General features: G+C 46.8%; 2 protein-coding genes across 3 annotated transcripts in view; one reads left to right on the top strand and one right to left on the bottom strand.

The window, feature by feature from the left end:
- The window catches only part of LOC146067135 (pepsin A-like), a 231,818-nt gene that overhangs the window by 150,694 nt on the left and 57,211 nt on the right, over positions 1–23,913 (bottom strand). The window lies entirely within an intron of this gene.
- Positions 65–23,913, top strand: part of LOC146066978 (uncharacterized) — an 82,981-nt gene continuing 59,132 nt past the window's right edge. The window contains exons 1-2 of the mRNA XM_083179153.1: positions 65–349; positions 10,648–10,869. Coding sequence (XP_083035279.1) covers positions 188–349; positions 10,648–10,869 — 384 coding nt within the window. The 5' untranslated portion in view covers positions 65–187. The remainder of the gene's footprint in view (positions 350–10,647; positions 10,870–23,913) is intronic.

Here is a 23,913-nt window from a genome sequence, read left to right as displayed (position 1 = left end):
CACCCTGTTACACACTTTATAGCCTGTGACTGCCATTGTATAGGAGCAGTTCTATAGTGTCAGGTCACAGAAAGCAGCCAGGTCTGGCCCCTGGCACCCAGCATCCACGGCACACAGCACCCCTGGCACCCGGCACCCCTGGCATCCAGCACGCAGCATCCCTGGCATCCAGCACACAGGGCAGCAGATGTCACATCCCGGGTACACTATGCTGGCCCTGGGCTGTATCCTCCTCTGCCTGTCCCACCACATATCAGCGCTGACCAATGAGGAGAAGACAATCCTGGTGGATAAACACAACTTCTATCGATCCCAGATGGACCCGCCGGCAGCAGGCATGATAATGCTGGTAGGTCATTTCTACTTATATATATATTGTAGCTGCCAGTATGACCGTAGGGTCTATGTCCTAAGCCTTGGAGAGAGATAAAGTGCAGAGAGATTATCTGGAGAGAGATAAAGTGCAGAGAGATGAAATGGAGCTAGATATAGTGCAGTGAGATGAAATGGAGAGAGATATAGTGCAGTGAGATGAAATGGAGAGAGAGATATAGTGCAGTGAGATGAAATGGAGAGAGAGATATAGTGCAGTGAGGTGAAATGGAGAGAGAGATATAGTGCAGTGAGATGAAATGGAGAGAGAGATATAGTGCAGTGAGATGAATTGGAGAGAGATATAGTGCAGAGAGATGAACTGGAGAGAGATATAGTGCAGAGAGATGAACTTGAGAGAGATATAGAGCCATGAGATGAACTGGAGAGAGATATAGTGCAGTAAGATGAACTGGAGAGAGATATAGTGCAGTGAGATGAACTGGAGAGAGATATAGTGCAGTGAGATGAACTGGGGAGAGATATAGTGCAGTGAGATGAACTGGAGAGAGATATAGTGCAGTGAGATGAACTGGAGGGAGATATAGAGCCATGAGATGAACTGGAGAGAGATATAGTGCAGTGAGATGAACTGGAGAGAGATATAGTGCAGTGAGATGAACTGGGGAGAGATATAGTGCAGTGAGATGAACTGGAGAGTGATATGGTGCAGTTAGATGAACTGGAGAGAGATATAGTGCAGATAGATGAACTGGAGAGAGATATAGAGCCGTGAGATGAATTGGAGAGAGATATAGTGCAGTGAGATGAACTGGAGGGATATATAGTGCAGTGAGATGAACTGGGGAGAGATATAACGCAGATAGATGAACTGGAGAGAGATATAGTGCAGTGAGATAACCTGGAAAGAGATATAGTGCAGTTAGATAAAATGCAGAGAGATATAGTGCAGTGAGATGAAATGCAGAGAGATATAGTGCAGTGAGATGAAATGCAGAGAGATATAGTGCAGTAAGATGAACTGGAGAGAGATATAGTGCAAAGATTAATTGGAGAGAGATAATAGAGCAGTGAGATGAACTGGAGAGTGATATGGTGCAGTTAGATGAACTGGAGAGAGATATAGTTCAGAGAGATGAACTAAAGAGAGATATAGTGCAGTAAGATGAACTGGAGAGACACATAGTACAGATAGATGAACTGGAGAGAGATATACTGTAGTGCAGTAATATGAACTGGAGAGAGAGATAAAGTGCAGATAGATTATCTGGAGAGAGATAACGTGCAAAGATGAATTGGAGAGAGATAATAGAGCAGTGAGATGAACTGGAGAGAGATATAGTGCAGTTAGATGAACTGGAGTGAGATAGAGTGCAGAGCGATGAACTGGAGAGAGATAGAGTGCAGATAGAGGAACTGGAGAGAGATATAGTTCAGAGAGGAATTGGAGAGAGATATAGTGCAGATAGATGAATTGGAGAGAGATATAGTACAGAGAGATGAACTAGAGAGAGATATAGTTCAGAGAGATGAACTGGAGGGAGATATAGTGCAGAGAGATGAACTAGAGAGAGATATAGTTCAGAGAGATGAACTGGAGGGAGATATGGTGCAGTGAGATGAACTGGAGGGAGATTTGGTGCAGTGAGATGAACTGGAGAGAGATATAGTGCAGAGAGATGAACTGGAGAGAGATATAGTGCAGAGAGATGAACTGGAGAGAGATATAGTGCAGATAGATGAACTGGAGAGAGATATAGTGCAGTGAGATAAAATGCAGAGAGATATAGTGCAGTGAGATGAACTGGAGAGAGATAACGTGCAGAGATTAATTGGAGAGAGATAATAGAGCAGTGAGATGAACTGGAGAGTGATATGGTGCAGTTAGATGAACTGGAGAGATATAGTTCAGAGAGATGAACTGGAGAGAGATATAGTTCAGAGAGATGAACTAGAGAGAGATATAGTGCAGTAAGATGAACTGGAGAGACACATAGTACAGATAGATGAACTGGAGAGAGATATACTGTAGTGCAGTAATATGAACTGGAGGGAGAGATAAAGTGCAGATAGATTATCTGGAGAGAGATAACGTGCAAATATGAATTGGAGAGAGATAATAGAGCAGTGAGATGAACTGGAGAGAGATATAGTGCAGTTAGATGAACTGGAGTGAGATAGAGTGCAGAGCGATGAACTGGAGAGAGATAGAGTGCAGATAGAGGAACTGGAGAGAGATATAGTTCAGAGAGAGGAACTGGAGAGAGATATAGTTCAGAGAGAGGAACTGGAGAGAGATATAGTGCAGATAGATGAACTGGAGAGAGATATAGTGCAGAGAGATGAACTAGAGAGATATATAGTTCAGAAAGATGAACTGGAGGGAGATATAGTGCAGTGAGATGAACTGGAGAGAGATATAGTGCAGTGAGATGAACTGGAGAGAGATATAGTGCAGTGAGATGAACTGGAGAGAGATATAGTGCAGAGAGATGAACTGGAGAGATATGTAGTGCAGAGAGATGAACTGGAGAGAGATGTAGTGCAGAGAGATGAACTGGAGTGAGATAGAGTGCAGAGCGATGAACTGGAGAGAGAGATATAGTGCAGAGAGATGAACTGGAGAGAGATATAGTGCAGAGAGATGAACTGGAGAGAGATGTAGTGCAGAGAGATGTAGTGCATGGAGATGAACTGGAGAGAGATATAGTGCAGTGAGATGAACTGGAAAGAGATATAGTGCAGTGAGATGAACTGGAGAGAGATGTAGTGCAGTGAGATGAACTGGAGAGAGATGTAGTGCAGAGAGATGAACTGGAGAGAGATGTAGTGCAGAGAGATGAACTGGAGTGAGATAGAGTGCAGATAGAGGAACTGGAGAGAGATATAGTTCACAGAGAGGAACTGGAGAGAGATATAGTGCAGATAGATGAACTGGAGAGAGATATAGTGCAGAGAGATGAACTAGAGAGATATATAGTTCAGAGAGATGAACTGGAGGGAGATATAGTGCAGTGAGATGAACTGGAGAGAGATATAGTGCAGAGAGATGAACTGGAGAAAGATTTGGTGCAGAGAGATGAAATGGAGAGAGATATAGTGCAGAGAGATGAACTGGAGAGAGATTTGGTGCAGTGAGATGAACTGGAGAGAGATATAGTGCAGAGAGATGAACTGGAGAGAGATAGAGTGCAGATAGAGGAACTGGAGAGAGATATAGTTCAGAGAGAGGAACTGGAGAGAGATATAGTGCAGATAGATGAACTGGAGAGAGATATAGTGCAGAGAGATGAACTAGAGAGATATATAGTTCAGAGAGATGAACTGGAGGGAGATATAGTGCAGTGAGATGAACTGGAGAGAGATATAGTGCAGAGAGATGAACTGGAGAGAGATTTGGTGCAGAGAGATGAAATGGAGAGAGATATAGTGCAGAGAGATGAACTGGAGAGAGATTTGGTGCAGTGAGATGAACTGGAGAGAGATATAGTGCAGAGAGATGAACTGGAGAGAGATTTGGTGCAGTGAGATGAACTGGAGAGAGATATAGTGCAGTGAGTTGAACTGGAGAGAGATATAGTGCAGAGAGATGAACTGGAGGGAGATTTGGTGCAGAGAGATGAACTGGAGAGAGATATAGTGCAGTGAGAAGAACTGGAGAGAGACATAGTGCAGAGAGATGAACTGGAGAGAGATGTAGTGCAGAGAGATGAACTGGAGAGAGATATAGTGCAGTGAGATGAACTGGAGAGAGATATAGTGCAGAGAGATGAACTGGAGAGATATGTAGTGCAGAGAGATGAACTGGAGAGAGATGTAGTGCAGAGCGATGAACTGGAGAGAGAGATATAGTGCAGAGATGAACTGGAGAGAGATATAGTGCAGAGAGATGAACTGGAGAGAGAGATATAGTGCAGAGAGATGAACTGGAGAGAGATATAGTGCAGAGAGATGAACTGGAGAGAGATGTAGTGCAGAGAGATGTAGTGCATGGAGATGAACTGGAGAGAGATATAGTGCAGTGAGATGAACTGGAAAGAGATATAGTGCAGTGAGATGAACTGGAGAGAGATGTAGTGCAGTGAGATGAACTGGAGTGAGATGTAGTGCAGAGAGATGAACTGGAGAGAGATGTAGTGCAGAGAGATGAACTGGAGTGAGATAGAGTGCAGAGCGATGAACTGGAGAGAGATAGAGTGCAGATAGAGGAACTGGAGAGAGATAGAGAGAGGAACTGGAGAGAGATATAGTGCAGATAGAGGAACTGGAGAGAGATATAGTGCAGAGAGATGAACGGGAGAGAGATATAGTTCAGAGAGATGAACTGGAGGGAGATATAGTGCAGATAGAGGAACTGGAGAGAGATATAGTGCAGAGAGATGAACGGGAGAGAGATATAGTTCAGAGAGATGAACTGGAGGGAGATATAGTGCAGAGAGATGAACTGGAGAGAGATATAGTGCAGAGAGATGAACTGGAGAGAGATATAGTTCAGAGAGATGAACTGGAGGGAGATTTGGTGCAGTGAGATGAACTGGGGAGAGATGTAGTGCAGGGGGACTGGGAAATGTGATGACTCGTAATGACTACACCTGTGCACCAGCCAGGGGGGGTCTGGGGAATGTGACAGTTAGTAGTGACTATACCTGTGCACCAGCTAGGTGGTCTGGGGAATGTGACAGTTAGTAATGACTACAGCTGTGCACCAGCTAGGGGGGTCTGGGAAATGTGACAGTTAGTAATGACTGCCCCTATGCACCAGCTTAGGGGGGGGGGGTCTGGGGAATGTGACTACACCTGTGCATCAGCTAGGGGGGTCTGGGAAATGTGACAGTTAGTAATGACTGCACCTGTGCACCAGCTAGGTGGTCTGGGGAATGTGACAGTTAGTAATGACTGCATCTGTGCACCAGCTAGGGAGTGTGGAAGATATGACAGTTAGTAATGACTGCCCCTGTGCACCAGCTAGGGAGTATGGAAGATATGACAGTTACTAATGACTGCCCCTGTGCACCAGCTAGGGAGTATGGGAGATACGAAAGTTAGTAATGACTGCCCCTGTGCACCAGCTAGGGAGTATGGGAGATATGACAGTTAGTAATGACTGCACCTGTGCATTAGCTAGGGAGAATGGGAGAGATGACAGTTAGTAATGACTACACCTGTGCACCAGCTAGGGGGTCTGGAAAATGTGACAGTAATGACTACACCTGTGCACCAGCTAGGTGATCTGGAGAATGTGACAGTTAGTAATGACTACACCTGTGCACCAGCTAGGGAGTATGGGAGATATGACAGTTAGTAATGACTACACCTGTGCACCAGCTAGGTGATCTGGAAAACATGGACCGTTGGTAGGTCTCGAGGGCCGGTTTGGCCAGCACTGCACTATTGTGTGTGTAATAATGTTATACTGTATGTCCTGCTGTGCTCACTGGTATTCCCAGGACACACTGTTACAGCTGGTTGTATAGTAGCTGCTTTGTGTAGACGTTTCTGTGTCACTAGTAACTAAGCGCAGTTACTGCCAGCACAGCTGTGTCAGGGTATGAGTGCTGTGTATACGGGGAGGAGTCAGCTGTATCACGCAGGACTGTAATAACATTGTGACTGGATCTCTTTGTGGGCCAGTGACATCGTACAAGTGACACCGCACAAGTGATGTGTGTGTACCCATTTATATTGCACAGCTGCTGATACATTGTATAATGTTGTGTACGAACACAGATGTACAAGTGTCACATACCACACTACTCAGCACAGTCTCCTGGTGTGCCACACTGCACTACACAACGGGTGCAGTGTGTGTGCGGAGCTCACAGGTCCCCAGGGTCCAGGCACACCCTGCACCCAAGCCATACCTACCCTCTGGAGTCCCATGTCAGACTGCAGCAAACATGTCTGAGGACACATCTATAACCGCAATACATACATGTACTGGTGTGCACGTGTACATTAGTGTTTTGGTGTATTGGTGTTGGTGTTTTGCCCTTCTGCTCCACGTGAGGTTACTGTCCTCCCTGAGCTCGCCTTAGGACACCTGCTCTGTGTCCATATTCCACAGCTGGAAGCTATTATTCCTGTACATAGGGCAGACACTGACAGGGCTGGCAATCAGTCCAGTGATCAGTCCCCCAGTGCTGTCAGCGTCTGTCCTCAGGTGCTGCTCTGATCCGTCCAGTACATAGTCCCAGTGCTCTGACTGGTCGGGGGCTGTGGTGCTGGCAGATGCACTGGCCGGGACTTAAAGGAAGGAGAGCCACTGAGCCACACAGGGTAACAAACTGAGCCACACTCGGTAACCACTGAGCCACACGGGGTAACCACTGAGCCACACAGGGTAACAAACTGAGCCTCACTCGGTAACCACTGAGTCACACAGGGTAAACACTGAGCCACACGGGGTAACCACCAAGCCACACAGGGTAACAAACTGAGCCACACTCGGTAACCACTGAGCCACACAGGGTAACCACTGAGCCACACAGGGTAACAAACTGAGCCACACAGGGTAACAAACTGAGCCACACAGGGTAACAAACTGAGCCACACAGGGTAACAAACTGAGCCACACTCGGTAACCACTGAGCCACACAGGGTAACCACTGAGCCACACAGGGTAACAAACTGAGCCACACAGGGTAACAAACTGAGCCACACAGGGTAACAAACTGAGCCACACAGGGTAACAAACTGAGCCACACAGGGAAACAAACTGAGCCACACTCGGTAACCACTGAGCCACACAGGGTAACCACTGAGCCACACAGGGTAACAAACTGAGCCACACAGGGTAACCACTGAGCCACACAGGGTAACCACTGAGCCACACTGGGTAACCACTGAGCCACACTGGGTAACCTCTGAGCCACCCAGGGTAACCACTGAGTGACATGGGGTTACCACTGAGCCACACGGGGTAACCACTGAGCCACACGGGGTAACCACTGAGCCACACGGGGTAAGCACTGAGCCACACGGGGTAACCACTGAGCCACACGGGGTAACCACTGAGCCACACAGGGTAATAAACTGAGCCACACTCTGTAACCACTGAGCCACACTGGGTAACCACTGAGCCACACAGGGTAACCACTGAGCCACACAGGGTAACCACTGAGCCACACTGGGTAACCACTGAGCCACACTGGGTAACCACTGATCCACATGGCATAATCCCTGATCCACCCGGGGTAACCTCGGGTAATCACACTGGGTAACCACTGATCCACATGGGATAATCACTGATCCACACAAGATAACCACTGATCCACATGGGATAATCCCTGATCTACCCAGGGTAACCTGGGGTAATCACATGGGGTAATCACTGATCCACACGGTATAATCACTGATCCACATGGGATAACCACTGATCCACATGGGATAATCACTAATCCACACAAGATAACCACTGATCCACATTGGGTAACCACTGATCCACGCATTCTAATCACTGATCCACATGGGATAACCACTAATCCACATGGGGTAACCACTGATCCACGCCGCGTTCTAATCACTGATCCACACGGGATAACCAGTAATCCACATTGGGTAACCACTGATTCATATGGGATAATCACTAATCCACACAAGATAACCACTGATCCACATGGGGTAACCATTGGTCCACATGGGGTAACCACTGATCCACACGGGATAACCACTAATCCACATGAGGTAACCACTGATCCACATGAGGTAACCACTGATCCACATGGGATAACCACTGATCCACACAGGATAACCACTAATCCACATAGGATAATCACTTATTTACACGGGATAAACACTGATCCACACGGGATAACCACTGATCCACATGGGATAATCACTGATCCACACGGGATAACCACTGATCCACAGGGGATAACCACTGATCCACATGGGATAACCACTGATCCACATGGGATAACCACTGATCCACACGGGATAACACTGATCCATATGGGATAACCACTGATCCATATGGGATAACCACTGATCCACATGGGATAACCACTGATCCACACGGGATAACACTGATCCATATGGGATAACCACTGATCCATATGGGATAACCACTGATCCACATGGGATAACCACTGATCCACAAGGGATAATCACTGATCCACAGGGGATAATCACTGATCCACAGGGGATAACCAATGATCCACACGGGATAACATTGATCCACATGGGATAACCATTGATCCACAGGGGATAACCACTGATCCACATGGTATAACCACTGATCCACACGGTATAACCATTGATCCACAGGGGATAACTACTGATCCACATGGGATAACCACTGATCCACACGGGATAACCATTGATCCACAGGGGATAACCACTGATCCACATGGGATAACAACTGATCCACACGGGATAACCACTGGTCCACAGGGGATAACCACTGATCCGCACGGGATAACCACTGATCCACACGGTATAACCACTGATCCACATGGGGTGTTCACCAATTCACCCGTTATAACCACTGATCCACACAGGCTTATCTCCGATTCTAAGCAATGTTTGACAATGTGTAAGAAACCTCACATCTAACTAGGGGTGTGCACCTGACATTTTTAGGGTTTTATGTTTTGGTTTTGGATCTGGCTCCCCCGTCGTGTTTGCCCCTTTTATTAAGACTTCCAGAAGTCACAAGAATTTATTCTTCAGAATCCACAAAACATTCTACTGTACCAGCTATTATGAAGTTATATCCAACCATGTGTGTATGGCCTGAGAGATAGAGAGACACATACTGTAGGGTGAAATGTAATAGGATGAGAGATTCAGAAAGTGAGAGATTTGGGAAGAAATCTACGGGGTTTTTTTTAAGTGGCAATCATTTACACTGCAAAATCACACTGGTTGTGCAAACAATCGACTACTTTCTTGTGGAATAATTTTTAGCCAAATCCTGGCATCTGTACCATTTGGGAGTCCATCGTTGATCGTTGGTAGAGGTATGGACCCTAACAATCTAGGCAGCTCCTCTGTGTTATCTCCACCACCATTAGTTATCGGAGGTAGTCCTAGCTATCAACAATGTGGAAAACTGAGGTCCAATAAAATGAACTACAAATTCTACGATGAAAACCTACACCACCAAGTACACGAGTCTTCTATGGTGATGATGATAGTGGTGATGAGCTAATGTTGTGTGGTGGGGATGAAGATATTAACAACAGTTATGAGTGGGATGATGAGTCTGAAATGTTCCAAATATGACAATAAATAATACTTTCTGCCACCTTAAGCCAATTGGTTGCATGGTTTGTGGGGGCCTAAACAAACCAAACACTTCAGCCAGAAAAATTGCTAAACACATTCGCTGAAGCGCTTCATTTGTTAATTGTACATGTCCTTTTTTATATACCACAGAAGGGTGGGGGAGGCTCCAAGGACAATTCCACCTGGCACCAAATAACATTGTATTATCCCTCATACTGGCGCACCTCATAAATGTGGTAAAGGAGTGTGTTACCCAGCTGTGTAGTATGGCTACCAGGTCAGACTCCTAACATGTAATAGTGTGTGACAGAGACTGATTTGGAGTTTGCAGCTCTGTAGCACAACTAATTATTTTCTTGGCTTCTCTTTCAGCGACTGTCGGGAATCCTTCGCTATTGACATTATCTTCTTTTATGGCCTTTTCTCTTATCAGTTTCTGCTAAACAGAGTGTCTTGGCAAATGTATTTAGTTTCCAAAATTAATTCTATCAGATTCGCTTTACCTGCCTGTGACTACATACTACACTTCCATATGCATGTACAGCCCTGGGGCCGCTTCTTTTGAAAGACTTCTTTCTACGGTTCTATAGTTATTATTATTAAACTGCCCTCCTGTCTGCCACTGCTGTGCTGCAATATTACAAGGATGTGCTGTATTCGTACAGTAACTGCCGTGTGTTTGTGCAGCTGCTCTGTTGCTTAGCAACCAGCCAGCCTTTGGCTGTGAGGTGGTCAAAATTGACTGGAAATGACTGGAAGTTAATGTTATTGTTGTTTAATAATACTGTAGGAATAAAAAGAGGCAGATCTGAAACCAAAGCACTTCAGGGGGGTCTTAGCGCATGTCTCTAATTTAAATGGCGGCAGACAGTGGGCTTCACAAATAATAAATGAGTAATACAGAGATAATGTTATTAGTGTTGGGATTCAGTGATGTATTATATAGCTATTCAGGTAAGTACATAACATGTGTAGCGGTATGTGTGGTAGGTATGTCAGGTATGAGGTGGGGACGGCACTGCTGTCTTAGTGGCAGTAGGGTGCATATACTGTAGCATAGATAACAGCACCTCCCTCTTGTTGCAGCGCTGGGACACGACGCTGGAGGAACTGGCTACAGCTTATGCTGCAAAATGTATCTGGGAACACAACGAGGAACGTGGCTTCAGGGGGGAGAATCTGTTCCTGATGTCAGGCTCTGAGCTGGATGTGGAACTAGGGCTGCAAGACTGGCACCGCGAGCGCGACTACTACAACTTCACTACAAACGTCTGTCAGGAAGGACAAATGTGCGGACACTACACTCAGGTACTACAATCACATAGGTACCTTCCAGGGGCCACATACCTCTGGTGCCTCTCGTCAGGGTGTTTTCCTTGTATAAGCTGTGCATTAACACCTATTTGTTATACTACGGAGTCATGTATGCCCCCCACCTCTCCCTCATGCCCTATTCTCCATTCTCCCCTGTACCCCTACCCCTATCCAAACCCCTTTACTACCTCCACCTCTCACTTCATACCCTATACTCCATTCTCCCTTGTTTCTACTGCCCCATACATCCTTTCTTTGACCAATATCTCCCACCCTTCCTTCCCCTACCCCATTCCTGTCTTCCCCTTCCCTCCCCTACACCTTCCCTATCTCCCCCTTCCTCCTTTACTAGTGTCTCCCCATCCTCTGCTACACCTTCCCTATCTCCTCCCTCCTAGTGTCTCCCCTTTCCTCCCTCACTGGTGTCTCCCCTTTCCTCCCTTACTAGTGTCTCCCCCTTCCTTCCTTACTGGTGTCTCCCCCTTCCTCCCTTACTAGTGTCTCCACCTCCCTCCCTTACTAGTGTCTATCCCTTCCTCCCTAACTAGTGTCTCTCCCTTCCTCCCTTACTGGTGTCTCCCCTTTCCTCCCTTACTGGTGTCTCCCCTTTCCTCCCTTAGTAGTGTCTCCCCTTTCCTCCCTTACTAGTGTCTCTCCCTTCCTCCCTAACTAGTGTCTCTTCCTTCCTCCCTAACTAGTGTCTCTTCCTTCCTCCCTTACTGGTGTCTCCCCTTTTCTCCCTTACTGGTGTCTCCCCTTTCCTCCCTTACTGGAATCTCCCCCTTCCTCCTTTGCTGGTGTCTCCACCTTCCTCCCCTACTGGTGTCTCCCCTTCCCTCCCTTACTGGTGTCTCCCCCTTCCTCCCTTACTGGTGTCTCCCCCTTCCTTCCTTACTGGTGTCTCCCCCTTCCTTCCTTACTAGTGTCTCTCCCTTCCTCCCTTACTAGCGTCTCTCCCTTCCTCCCTCATTGGTGTCTCTCCTTTCCTCCCTTAATGGTGTCTCTCCTTTCCTCCCTCACTGGTGTCTCTCCTTTCCTCCCTTACTGGTGTCTCTCCTTTCCTCCCTTACTGGTGTCTCCCCCTTCCTTCCTTACTGGTGTCTCCCCTTTCCTCCCTCACTGGTGTCTCTCCTTTCCTCCCTTACTGGTGTCTCCCCCTTCCTCCCTTACTGGTGTCTTCCCCTTCCTCCCTTACTAGTGTCTCTCCCTTCCTCCCTTACTGCTGTTTCCCCCTACCTCCCTTACTAGTGTCTCTTCCTTCCTCCCTTACTGCTGTTTCCCCCTACCTCCCTTACTAGTGTCTCTTCCTTCCTCCCTTTCTGGTGTCTCCCCTTTCCTCCCTTACTGGTGTCTCCCACTCCCACCCCTATTGGTGTCTCTTCCTTCCTCCCTTAGTAGTGTCTCCCCTTTCCTCCCTTACTGGTGTCTCCCCTTTCCTCCCTTACTAGTGTATCCCCTTTGTTTATAGGAATATGTAACACTGTAGTGGTCTAACAATTGTTTAGATAAGTTACTTTTGTTAATTACCGTTCATTTGTTTACAAATTGTTACAAAAACACAGCTTGTGTACTATACAATATATACACACAATCACATGCTGAATACTGAGGGCTGCATTACTCAGCTCTGGGCCACTTTGTGTACTGACATGGTAATGGATACGTGGCCTATATTCTGCACAGAACCACATTGACCATGTATGGGATATATAGTAATGCCATCACACCCTTGTCTATCATTACTGCACAGAACCACACTGCATACAGTATGCTCAGTGTCACACAGCAGTGGCTGCGGATAACCATGTATGGGATATATAGTAATGCCATCGCACCCTTGTCTATTATTACTGCACAGAACCACACTGCATATAGTATGCATGTATGGGATATATAGTAATGCCATCGCACCCTTGTCTATCATTACTGCACAGAACCACACTGCATACAGTATGCTCAGTGCCACACAGCAGAGGCTGGGAATATCCATGTATGGGGTATATAGTAATGCCATCACACCCTTGTCTATCATTTGTGCACACAACCACACTGCATACAGTATGCTCAGTGTCACACAGCAGAGGCTGGGGATAACATGTATGGGATATATAGTAATGCCATCGCACCCTTGTCTATCAGTACTGCACAGAACCACACTGCATACAGTATGCTCAGTGTCACACAGCAGAGGCTGGGGATATCCATGTATGGGGTATATAGTAATGCCATCGCACCATTGTCTATCATTACTTCACAGAACCACACTGCATACAGTATGCTCAGTGTCACACAGCAGAGGCTGGGGATAACCATGTATGGGATATATAGTAATGCCATCGCACCCTTGTCCATCAGTACTGCACAGAACCACACTGCATACAGTATGCTCAGTGTCACACAGCAGTGGCTGGGGATATCCATGTATGGGATATATAGTAATGCCATCGCACCCTTGTCTATCAGTACTGCACAGAACCACACTGCATACAGTATGCTCAGTGTCACAAAGCAGTGGCTGGGGATAACCATGTATGGGATATATAGTAATGCCATCGCACCCTTGTCTATCATTACTGCACACACAAACCTGCATACAGTATGCTCAGTGTCACACAGCAGTGGCTGGGGATATCCATGTATGGGGTATATAGTAATGCCATCACACCCTTGTCTATCATTACTGCACACAACCACACTGCATACAGTATGCTCAGTGTCACACAGCAGAGGCTGGGGATAACCATGTATGGGATATATAGTAATGCCATCGCACCCTTGTCTATCAGTACTGCACAGAACCACACTGCATACAGTATGCTCAGTGTCACAAAGCAGTGGCTGGGGATAACCATGTATGGGATATATAGTAATGCCATCGCACCCTTGTCTATCATTACTGCACACACAAACCTGCATACAGTATGCTCAGTGTCACACAGCAGAGGCTGGGGATAACCATGTATGGGGTATATAGTAATGCCATCGCACCCTTGTCTATCATTACTGCACACACAAACCTGCATACAGTATGCTCAGTGTCACACAGCAGTGGCTGGGGATATCCATGTATGGGATATATAGTAATGCCATCACACCCTTGTCTATCATTACTGCACACAACCACACTGCATACAGTATGCTCAGTGTCACACAGCAGAGGCTGGGGATAACCATGTATGGGGTATATAGTAATGCCATCGCACCCTGGTCTATCAGTGCTGCACAGAACCACACTGCATACAGTATGCTCCGTGTCATACAGAAGTAGCTGGGGATAACCATGTATGGGATATATAGTAATGCCATAGCACCCTTGTCTATCAGTACTGCACAGAACCACACTGCATACAGTATGCTCAGTGTCACACAGCAGTGGCTGGGGATGACCATGTATGGGATATATAGTAATGCCATCACACCCTTGTCTATCAGTACTGCACAGAACCACACTGCATACAGTATGCTCAGTGTCACACAGCAGTGGCTGGGGATAACCATGTATGGGGTATATAGTAATGCCATGGCACCCTTGTCTATCATTACTGCACAGAACCACACAGCATTCAGTATGCTCAGTGTCACACAGCAGAGGCTGGGGATATCCATGTATGGGATATATAGTAATGCCATCGCACCCTTGTCTATCAGTACTGCACAGAACCACACTGCATACAGGATGCTCAGTGTCACACAGCAGTGGCTGGGGATAACCATGTATGAGGTATATAGTAATGCCATGGCACCCTTGTCTATCATTACTGCACAGAACCACACAGCATACAGTATGCTCAGTGTCACACAGCAGAGGCTGGGGATATCCATGTATGGGATATATAGTAATGCCATCGCACCCTTGTCTATCAGTACTGCACAGAACCACACTGTATACAGTATGCTCAGTATCACACAGCAGAGGCTGGGGATAACCATGTATGGGATATATAGTAATGCCATCGCACCTTTGTCTATCAGTACTGCACAGAACCACACTGTATACAGTATGCTCAGTGTCACACAGCAGAGGCTGGGGATAACCATGTATGGGATATATAGTATTGCCATCGCACCCTTGTCTATCATTACTGCACAGAACCACAATGCATACAGTATGCTCAGTGTCACACAGCAGAGGCTGGGGATAACCATGTATGGGATATATAGTAATGCCATCACACCCTTGTCTATCAGTGCTGCACAGAACCACACTGCAGACAGTATGTTCAGTGCCACACAGCAGTGGCTGGGGATAACCATGTATGGGATATATAGTAATGCCATCGCACCCTTGTCTATCATTACTGCACAGAACCACACTGCATACAGTATGCTCAGTATCACACAGCAGAGGCTGGGGATGACCATGTATGGGATATATAGTAATGCCATCGCACCCTTGTCTATCAGTGCTGCACAGAACCACACTGCAGACTGTACTCAGTGTCACACAGCAGAGGCTGGGGATAACCATGTATGGGATATATAGTAATGCCATCGCACCCTTGTCTATCATTACTGCACAGAACCACACTGCATATAGTATGCTCAGTGTCACACAGCAGAGGCTGGGGATAATCATGTATGGGATATATAGTAATGCCATCACACCCTTGTCTATCAGTACTGCACACAATCACACTGCATACAGTATGCTCAGTGTCACACAGCAGAGGCTGGGGATAACCATGTATGGGATATATAGTAATGCCATCGCACCCTTGTCTATCATTACTGCACAGAACCACACTGCATACAGTATGCTCAGTGCCACACAGCAGAGGCTGGGAATATCCATGTATGGGGTATATAGTAATGCCATCACACCCTTGTCTATCATTTGTGCACACAACCACACTGCATACAGTATGCTCAGTGTCACACAGCAGAGGCTGGGGTATCCATGTATGGGATATATAGTAATGCCATCGCACCCTTGTCTATCAGTACTGCACAGAACCACACTGCATACAGTATGCTCAGTGTCACACAGCAGAGGCTGGGGATAACCATGTATGGGATATATAGTAATGCCATCGCACCCTTGTCTATCAGTACTGCACAGAACCACACTGCATACAGTATGCTCAGTGTCACACAGCAGAGGCTGGGGATAACCATGTATGGGATATATAGTAATGCCATCGCACCCTTGTCTATCAGTACTGCACAGAACCACACTGCATACAGTATGCTCAGTGTCACACAGCAGTGGCTGGGGATAACCATGTATGGGATATATAGTAATGCCATCGCACCCTTGTCTATCATTACTGCAAACACAAACACTGCATACAGTATGCTCAGTGTCACACAGCAGTGGCTGGGGATATCCATGTATGGGGTATATAGTAATGCCATCGCACCCTTGTCTATCATTACTGCACACACAAACACTGCATACAGTATGCTCAGTGTCACACAGCAGAGGCTGGGGATAACCATGTATGGGATATATAGTAATGCCATCGCACCCTGGTCTATCAGTGCTGCACAGAACCACACTGGGTACTTATGTAGTATCTGGGCTGCCGATTTCTAAATCGGGTACATCGCATCGCATCGCATCGCATGCGACCATCGGATGCGATGCGATGCGATGCGATGACCCGATTTTTCCATAGGAATCAATGTTAAAATGGACTGAGTCCATTTTAACATGGAATTCAATGGGAAAAAGGGGTCCTTTTCATACCCCTACTATCCAAGTGGGCATGGAGTTGGATATAAACCTGTGGCGAGCGCAGCGAGCCACCGAGCCCGAAGCGTGGCGAGCGTAGCGAGCCCCGCGAGGGGACACAGAATACCGTCCCCTCGCGGGGCTCGCTTCGCTCGCCACGCTTCGGGCTCGGTGGCTCGCTGCGCTCGCCACAGGTTTATATCCAACTCCATGCCCACTTGGATAGTAGGGGTATGAAAAGGACCCCTTTTTCCCATTGAATTCCATGTTAAAATGGACTCAGTCCATTTTAACATTGATTCCTATGGAAAAATCGGGTCATCGCATCCGATGGTCGCATGCGATGCGATGCGATGCGATATCGCATCGCATCGCATCTGATTGTATGCCTTAACTTAAGGCATACAATCAAAAAATCGGCAGCCCAGATACTACATAAGTACCCCACACTGCATACAGTATGCTCCGTGTCATACAGAAGTAGCTGGGGATAACCATGTATGGGATATATAGTAATGCCATAGCACCCTTGTCTATCAGTACTGCACAGAACCACACTGCATACAGTATGCTCAGTATCACACAGCAGAGGCTAGGGATGACCATGTATGGGATATATAGTAATGCCATCGCACCCTTGTCTATCAGTGCTGCACAGAACCACACTGCAGACTGTACTCAGTGTCACACAGCAGAGGCTGGGGATAACCATGTATGGGATATATAGTAATGCCATCGCACCCTTGTCTATCATTACTGCACAGAACCACACTGCATACAGTATGCTCAGTGTCACACAGCAGAGGCTGGGGATAATCATGTATGGGATATATAGTAATGCCATCACACCCTTGTCTATCAGTACTGCACACAATCACACTGCATACAGTATGCTCAGTGTCACACAGCAGAGGCTGGGGATAACCATGTATGGGATATATAGTAATGCCATCGCACCCTTGTCTATTATTACTGCACAGAACCACACTGCATATAGTATGCATGTATGGGATATATAGTAATGCCATCGCACCCTTGTCTATCATTACTGCACAGAACCACACTGCATACAGTATGCTCAGTGCCACACAGCAGAGGCTGGGAATATCCATGTATGGGGTATATAGTAATGCCATCACACCCTTGTCTATCATTTGTGCACACAACCACACTGCATACAGTATGCTCAGTGTCACACAGCAGAGGCTGGGGTATCCATGTATGGGATATATAGTAATGCCATCGCACCCTTGTCTATCAGTACTGCACAGAACCACACTGCATACAGTATGCTCAGTGTCACACAGCAGAGGCTGGGGATAACCATGTATGGGATATATAGTAATGCCATCGCACCCTTGTCTATCAGTACTGCACAGAACCACACTGCATACAGTATGCTCAGTGTCACACAGCAGAGGCTGGGGATAACCATGTATGGGATATATAGTAATGCCATCGCACCCTTGTCTATCAGTACTGCACAGAACCACACTGCATAAAGTATGCTCAGTGTCACACAGCAGTGGCTGGGGATAACCATGTATGGGATATATAGTAATGCCATCGCACCCTTGTCTATCATTACTGCAAACACAAACACTGCATACAGTATGCTCAGTGTCACACAGCAGTGGCTGGGGATATCCATGTATGGGGTATATAGTAATGCCATCGCACCCTTGTCTATCATTACTGCACACACAAACACTGCATACAGTATGCTCAGTGTCACACAGCAGAGGCTGGGGATAACCATGTATGGGATATATAGTAATGCCATCGCACCCTGGTCTATCAGTGCTGCACAGAACCACACTGCATACAGTATGCTCCGTGTCATACAGAAGTAGCTGGGGATAACCATGTATGGGATATATAGTAATGCCATAGCACCCTTGTCTATCAGTACTGCACAGAACCACACTGCATACAGTATGCTCAGTGTCACACAGCAGTGGCTGGGGATGACCATGTATGGGATATATAGTAATGCCATGGCACCCTTGTCTATCATTACTGCACAGAACCACACTGCATACAGTATGCTCAGTGTCACACAGCAGAGGCTGGGGATATCCATGTATGGGATATATAGTAATGCCATCGCACCCTTGTCTATCAGTACTGCACAGAACCACACTGTATACAGTATGCTCAGTATCACACAGCAGAGGCTGGGGATAACCATGTATGGGATATATAGTAATGCCATCGCACCCTTGTCTATCAGTACTGCACAGAACCACACTGTATACAGTATGCTCAGTGTCACACAGCAGAGGCTGGGGATAACCATGTATGGGATATATAGTAATGCCATCGCACCCTTGTCTATCATTACTGCACAGAACCACAATGCATACAGTATGCTCAGTGTCACACAGCAGAGGCTGGGGATAACCATGTATGGGATATATAGTAATGCCATCACACCCTTGTCTATCAGTGCTGCACAGAACCACACTGCAGACAGTATGTTCAGTGCCACACAGCAGAGGCTGGGGATGACCATGTATGAGATATATAGTAATGCCATCGCACCCTTGTCTATCATTACTGCACAGAACCACAATGCATACAGTATGCTCAGTGCCACACAGCAGAGGCTGGGGATAACCATGTATGGGATATATAGTAATGCCATCACACCCTTGTCTATCAGTGCTGCACAGAACCACACTGCAGACAGTATGTTCAGTGCCACACAGCAGTGGCTGGGGATAACCATGTATGGGATATATAGTAATGCCATCGCACCCTGGTCTATCAGTGCTGCACAGAACCACACTGCAGACTGTACTCAGTGTCACACAGCAGAGGCTGGGGATAACCATGTATGGGATATATAGTAATGCCATCGCACCCTGGTCTATCAGTGCTGCACAGAACCACACTGCAGACTGTACTCAGTGTCACACAGCAGTGGCTGGGGATAACCATGTATGGGATATATAGTAATGCCATTGCACCCGTGTCCATCATTACTACACAGAACCACACTGCATACAGTATGCTCAGTGTCACACAGCAGAGGCAGGGGATAACCATGTATGGGATATATAGTAATGCCATCGCACCAGTGTCCATCAGTACTGCACAGAACCACACTGCATACAGTATGCTCAGTGTCACACAGCAGTGGCTGGGGATAACCATGTATGGGATATATAGTAATGCCATCGCACCCTTGTCTATCATTACTGCACAGAACCACACTGCATACAGTATGCTCAGTGCCACACAGCAGAGGCTCGGGATAACCATGTATGGGGTATATAGTAATGCCATCGCACCCTTGTCTATCAGTACTGCAAAGAACCACACTGTATACAGTATGCTCAGTGTCACACAGCAGTGGCTGGGGATAACCATGTATGGGATATATAGTAATGCCATCACACCCTTGTCTATCAGTACTGCACAGAACCACACTGCATATAGTATGCTCAGTGTCACACAGCAGTGGCTGGGGATAACCATGTATGGGATATATAGTAATGCCATCGCACCCTTGTCTATCATTACTGCACAGAACCACACTGCATACAGTATGCTCAGTGCCACACAGCAGAGGCTCGGGATAACCATGTATGGGGTATATAGTAATGCCATCGCACCCTGGTCTATCAGTGCTGCACAGAACCACACTGCATACAGTATGCTCCGTGTCATACAGAAGTAGCTGGGGATAACCATGTATGGGATATATAGTAATGCCATAGCACCCTTGTCTATCAGTACTGCACAGAACCACACTGCATACAGTATGCTCAGTGTCACACAGCAGTGGCTGGGGATGACCATGTATGGGATATATAGTAATGCCATCACACCCTTGTCTATCAGTACTGCACAGAACCACACTGCATACAGTATGCTCAGTGTCACACAGCAGTGGCTGGGGATAACCATGTATGGGGTATATAGTAATGCCATGGCACCCTTGTCTATCATTACTGCACAGAACCACACAGCATACAGTATGCTCAGTGTCACACAGCAGAGGCTGGGGATATCCATGTATGGGATATATAGTAATGCCATCGCACCCTTGTCTATCAGTACTGCACAGAACCACACTGCATACAGTATGCTCAGTGTCACACAGCAGTGGCTGGGGATAACCATGTATGGGGTATATAGTAATGCCATGGCACCCTTGTCTATCATTACTGCACAGAACCACACAGCATACAGTATGCTCAGTGTCACACAGCAGAGGCTGGGGATATCCATGTATGGGATATATAGTAATGCCATCGCACCCTTGTCTATCAGTACTGCACAGAACCACACTGTATACAGTATGCTCAGTATCACACAGCAGAGGCTGGGGATAACCATGTATGGGATATATAGTAATGCCATCGCACCCTTGTCTATCAGTACTGCACAGAACCACACTGTATACAGTATGCTCAGTGTCACACAGCAGAGGCTGGGGATAACCATGTATGGGATATATAGTAATGCCATCGCACCCTTGTCTATCATTACTGCACAGAACCACAATGCATACAGTATGCTCAGTGTCACACAGCAGAGGCTGGGGATAACCATGTATGGGATATATAGTAATGCCATCACACCCTTGTCTATCAGTGCTGCACAGAACCACACTGCAGACAGTATGTTCAGTGCCACACAGCAGTGGCTGGGGATAACCATGTATGGGATATATAGTAATGCCATCGCACCCTTGTCTATCATTACTGCACAGAACCACACTGCATATAGTATGCTCAGTGTCACACAGCAGAGGCTGGGGATAATCATGTATGGGATATATAGTAATGCCATCACACCCTTGTCTATCGGTACTGCACAGAACCACACTGCATACAGTATGCTCAGTGCCACACAGCAGGCAGAGGCTGGGGATATCCATGTATGGGATATATAGTAATGCCATCACACCCTTGTCTATCAGTACTGCACACAATCACACTGCATACAGTATGCTCAGTGTCACACAGCAGAGGCTGGGGATAACCATGTATGGGGTATATAGTAATGCCATCGCACCCTTGTCTATCAGTACTGCACAGTACCACACTGCATACAGTATGCTCAGTGTCACACAGCAGTGGCTGCGGATAACCATGTATGGGATATATAGTAATGCCATCGCACCCTTGTCTATCATTACTGCACAGAACCACAATGCATACAGTATGCTCAGTGTCACACAGCAGAGGCTGGGGATAACCATGTATGGGATATATAGTAATGCCATCACACCCTTGTCTATCAGTGCTGCACAGAACCACACTGCAGACAGTATGTTCAGTGCCACACAGCAGTGGCTGGGGATAACCATGTATGGGATATATAGTAATGCCATCGCACCCTTGTCTATCATTACTGCACAGAACCACACTGCATACAGTATGCTCAGTATCACACAGCAGAGGCTGGGGATGACCATGTATGGGATATATAGTAATGCCATCGCACCCTTGTCTATCAGTGCTGCACAGAACCACACTGCAGACTGTACTCAGTGTCACACAGCAGAGGCTGGGGATAACCATGTATGGGATATATAGTAATGCCATCGCACCCTTGTCTATCATTACTGCACAGAACCACACTGCATATAGTATGCTCAGTGTCACACAGCAGAGGCTGGGGATAATCATGTATGGGATATATAGTAATGCCATCACACCCTTGTCTATCAGTACTGCACACAATCACACTGCATACAGTATGCTCAGTGTCACACAGCAGAGGCTGGGGATAACCATGTATGGGATATATAGTAATGCCATCGCACCCTTGTCTATCATTACTGCACAGAACCACACTGCATACAGTATGCTCAGTGCCACACAGCAGAGGCTGGGAATATCCATGTATGGGGTATATAGTAATGCCATCACACCCTTGTCTATCATTTGTGCACACAACCACACTGCATACAGTATGCTCAGTGTCACACAGCAGAGGCTGGGGTATCCATGTATGGGATATATAGTAATGCCATCGCACCCTTGTCTATCAGTACTGCACAGAACCACACTGCATACAGTATGCTCAGTGTCACACAGCAGAGGCTGGGGATAACCATGTATGGGATATATAGTAATGCCATCGCACCCTTGTCTATCAGTACTGCACAGAACCACACTGCATACAGTATGCTCAGTGTCACACAGCAGAGGCTGGGGATAACCATGTATGGGATATATAGTAATGCCATCGCACCCTTGTCTATCAGTACTGCACAGAACCACACTGCATACAGTATGCTCAGTGTCACACAGCAGTGGCTGGGGATAACCATGTATGGGATATATAGTAATGCCATCGCACCCTTGTCTATCATTACTGCAAACACAAACACTGCATACAGTATGCTCAGTGTCACACAGCAGTGGCTGGGGATATCCATGTATGGGGTATATAGTAATGCCATCGCACCCTTGTCTATCATTACTGCACACACAAACACTGCATACAGTATGCTCAGTGTCACACAGCAGAGGCTGGGGATAACCATGTATGGGATATATAGTAATGCCATCGCACCCTGGTCTATCAGTGCTGCACAGAACCACACTGGGTACTTATGTAGTATCTGGGCTGCCGATTTCTAAATCGGGTACATCGCATCGCATCGCATCGCATGCGACCATCGGATGCGATGCGATGCGATGCGATGACCCGATTTTTCCATAGGAATCAATGTTAAAATGGACTGAGTCCATTTTAACATGGAATTCAATGGGAAAAAGGGGTCCTTTTCATACCCCTACTATCCAAGTGGGCATGGAGTTGGATATAAACCTGTGGCGAGCGCAGCGAGCCACCGAGCCCGAAGCGTGGCGAGCGTAGCGAGCCCCGCGAGGGGACACAGAATACCGTCCCCTCGCGGGGCTCGCTTCGCTCGCCACGCTTCGGGCTCGGTGGCTCGCTGCGCTCGCCACAGGTTTATATCCAACTCCATGCCCACTTGGATAGTAGGGGTATGAAAAGGACCCCTTTTTCCCATTGAATTCCATGTTAAAATGGACTCAGTCCATTTTAACATTGATTCCTATGGAAAAATCGGGTCATCGCATCCGATGGTCGCATGCGATGCGATGCGATGCGATATCGCATCGCATCGCATCTGATTGTATGCCTTAACTTAAGGCATACAATCAAAAAATCGGCAGCCCAGATACTACATAAGTACCCCACACTGCATACAGTATGCTCCGTGTCATACAGAAGTAGCTGGGGATAACCATGTATGGGATATATAGTAATGCCATAGCACCCTTGTCTATCAGTACTGCACAGAACCACACTGCATACAGTATGCTCAGTATCACACAGCAGAGGCTAGGGATGACCATGTATGGGATATATAG

This window comes from Crinia signifera, chromosome 1 (assembly GCF_055691185.1).
Source record: "Crinia signifera chromosome 1, ASM5569118v1, whole genome shotgun sequence".
NCBI classification, from domain to species: domain Eukaryota; kingdom Metazoa; phylum Chordata; class Amphibia; order Anura; family Myobatrachidae; genus Crinia; species Crinia signifera.
Note: the sequence above shows the minus strand (reverse complement) of the source record. Positions and strands in the feature narration are given on the sequence as shown.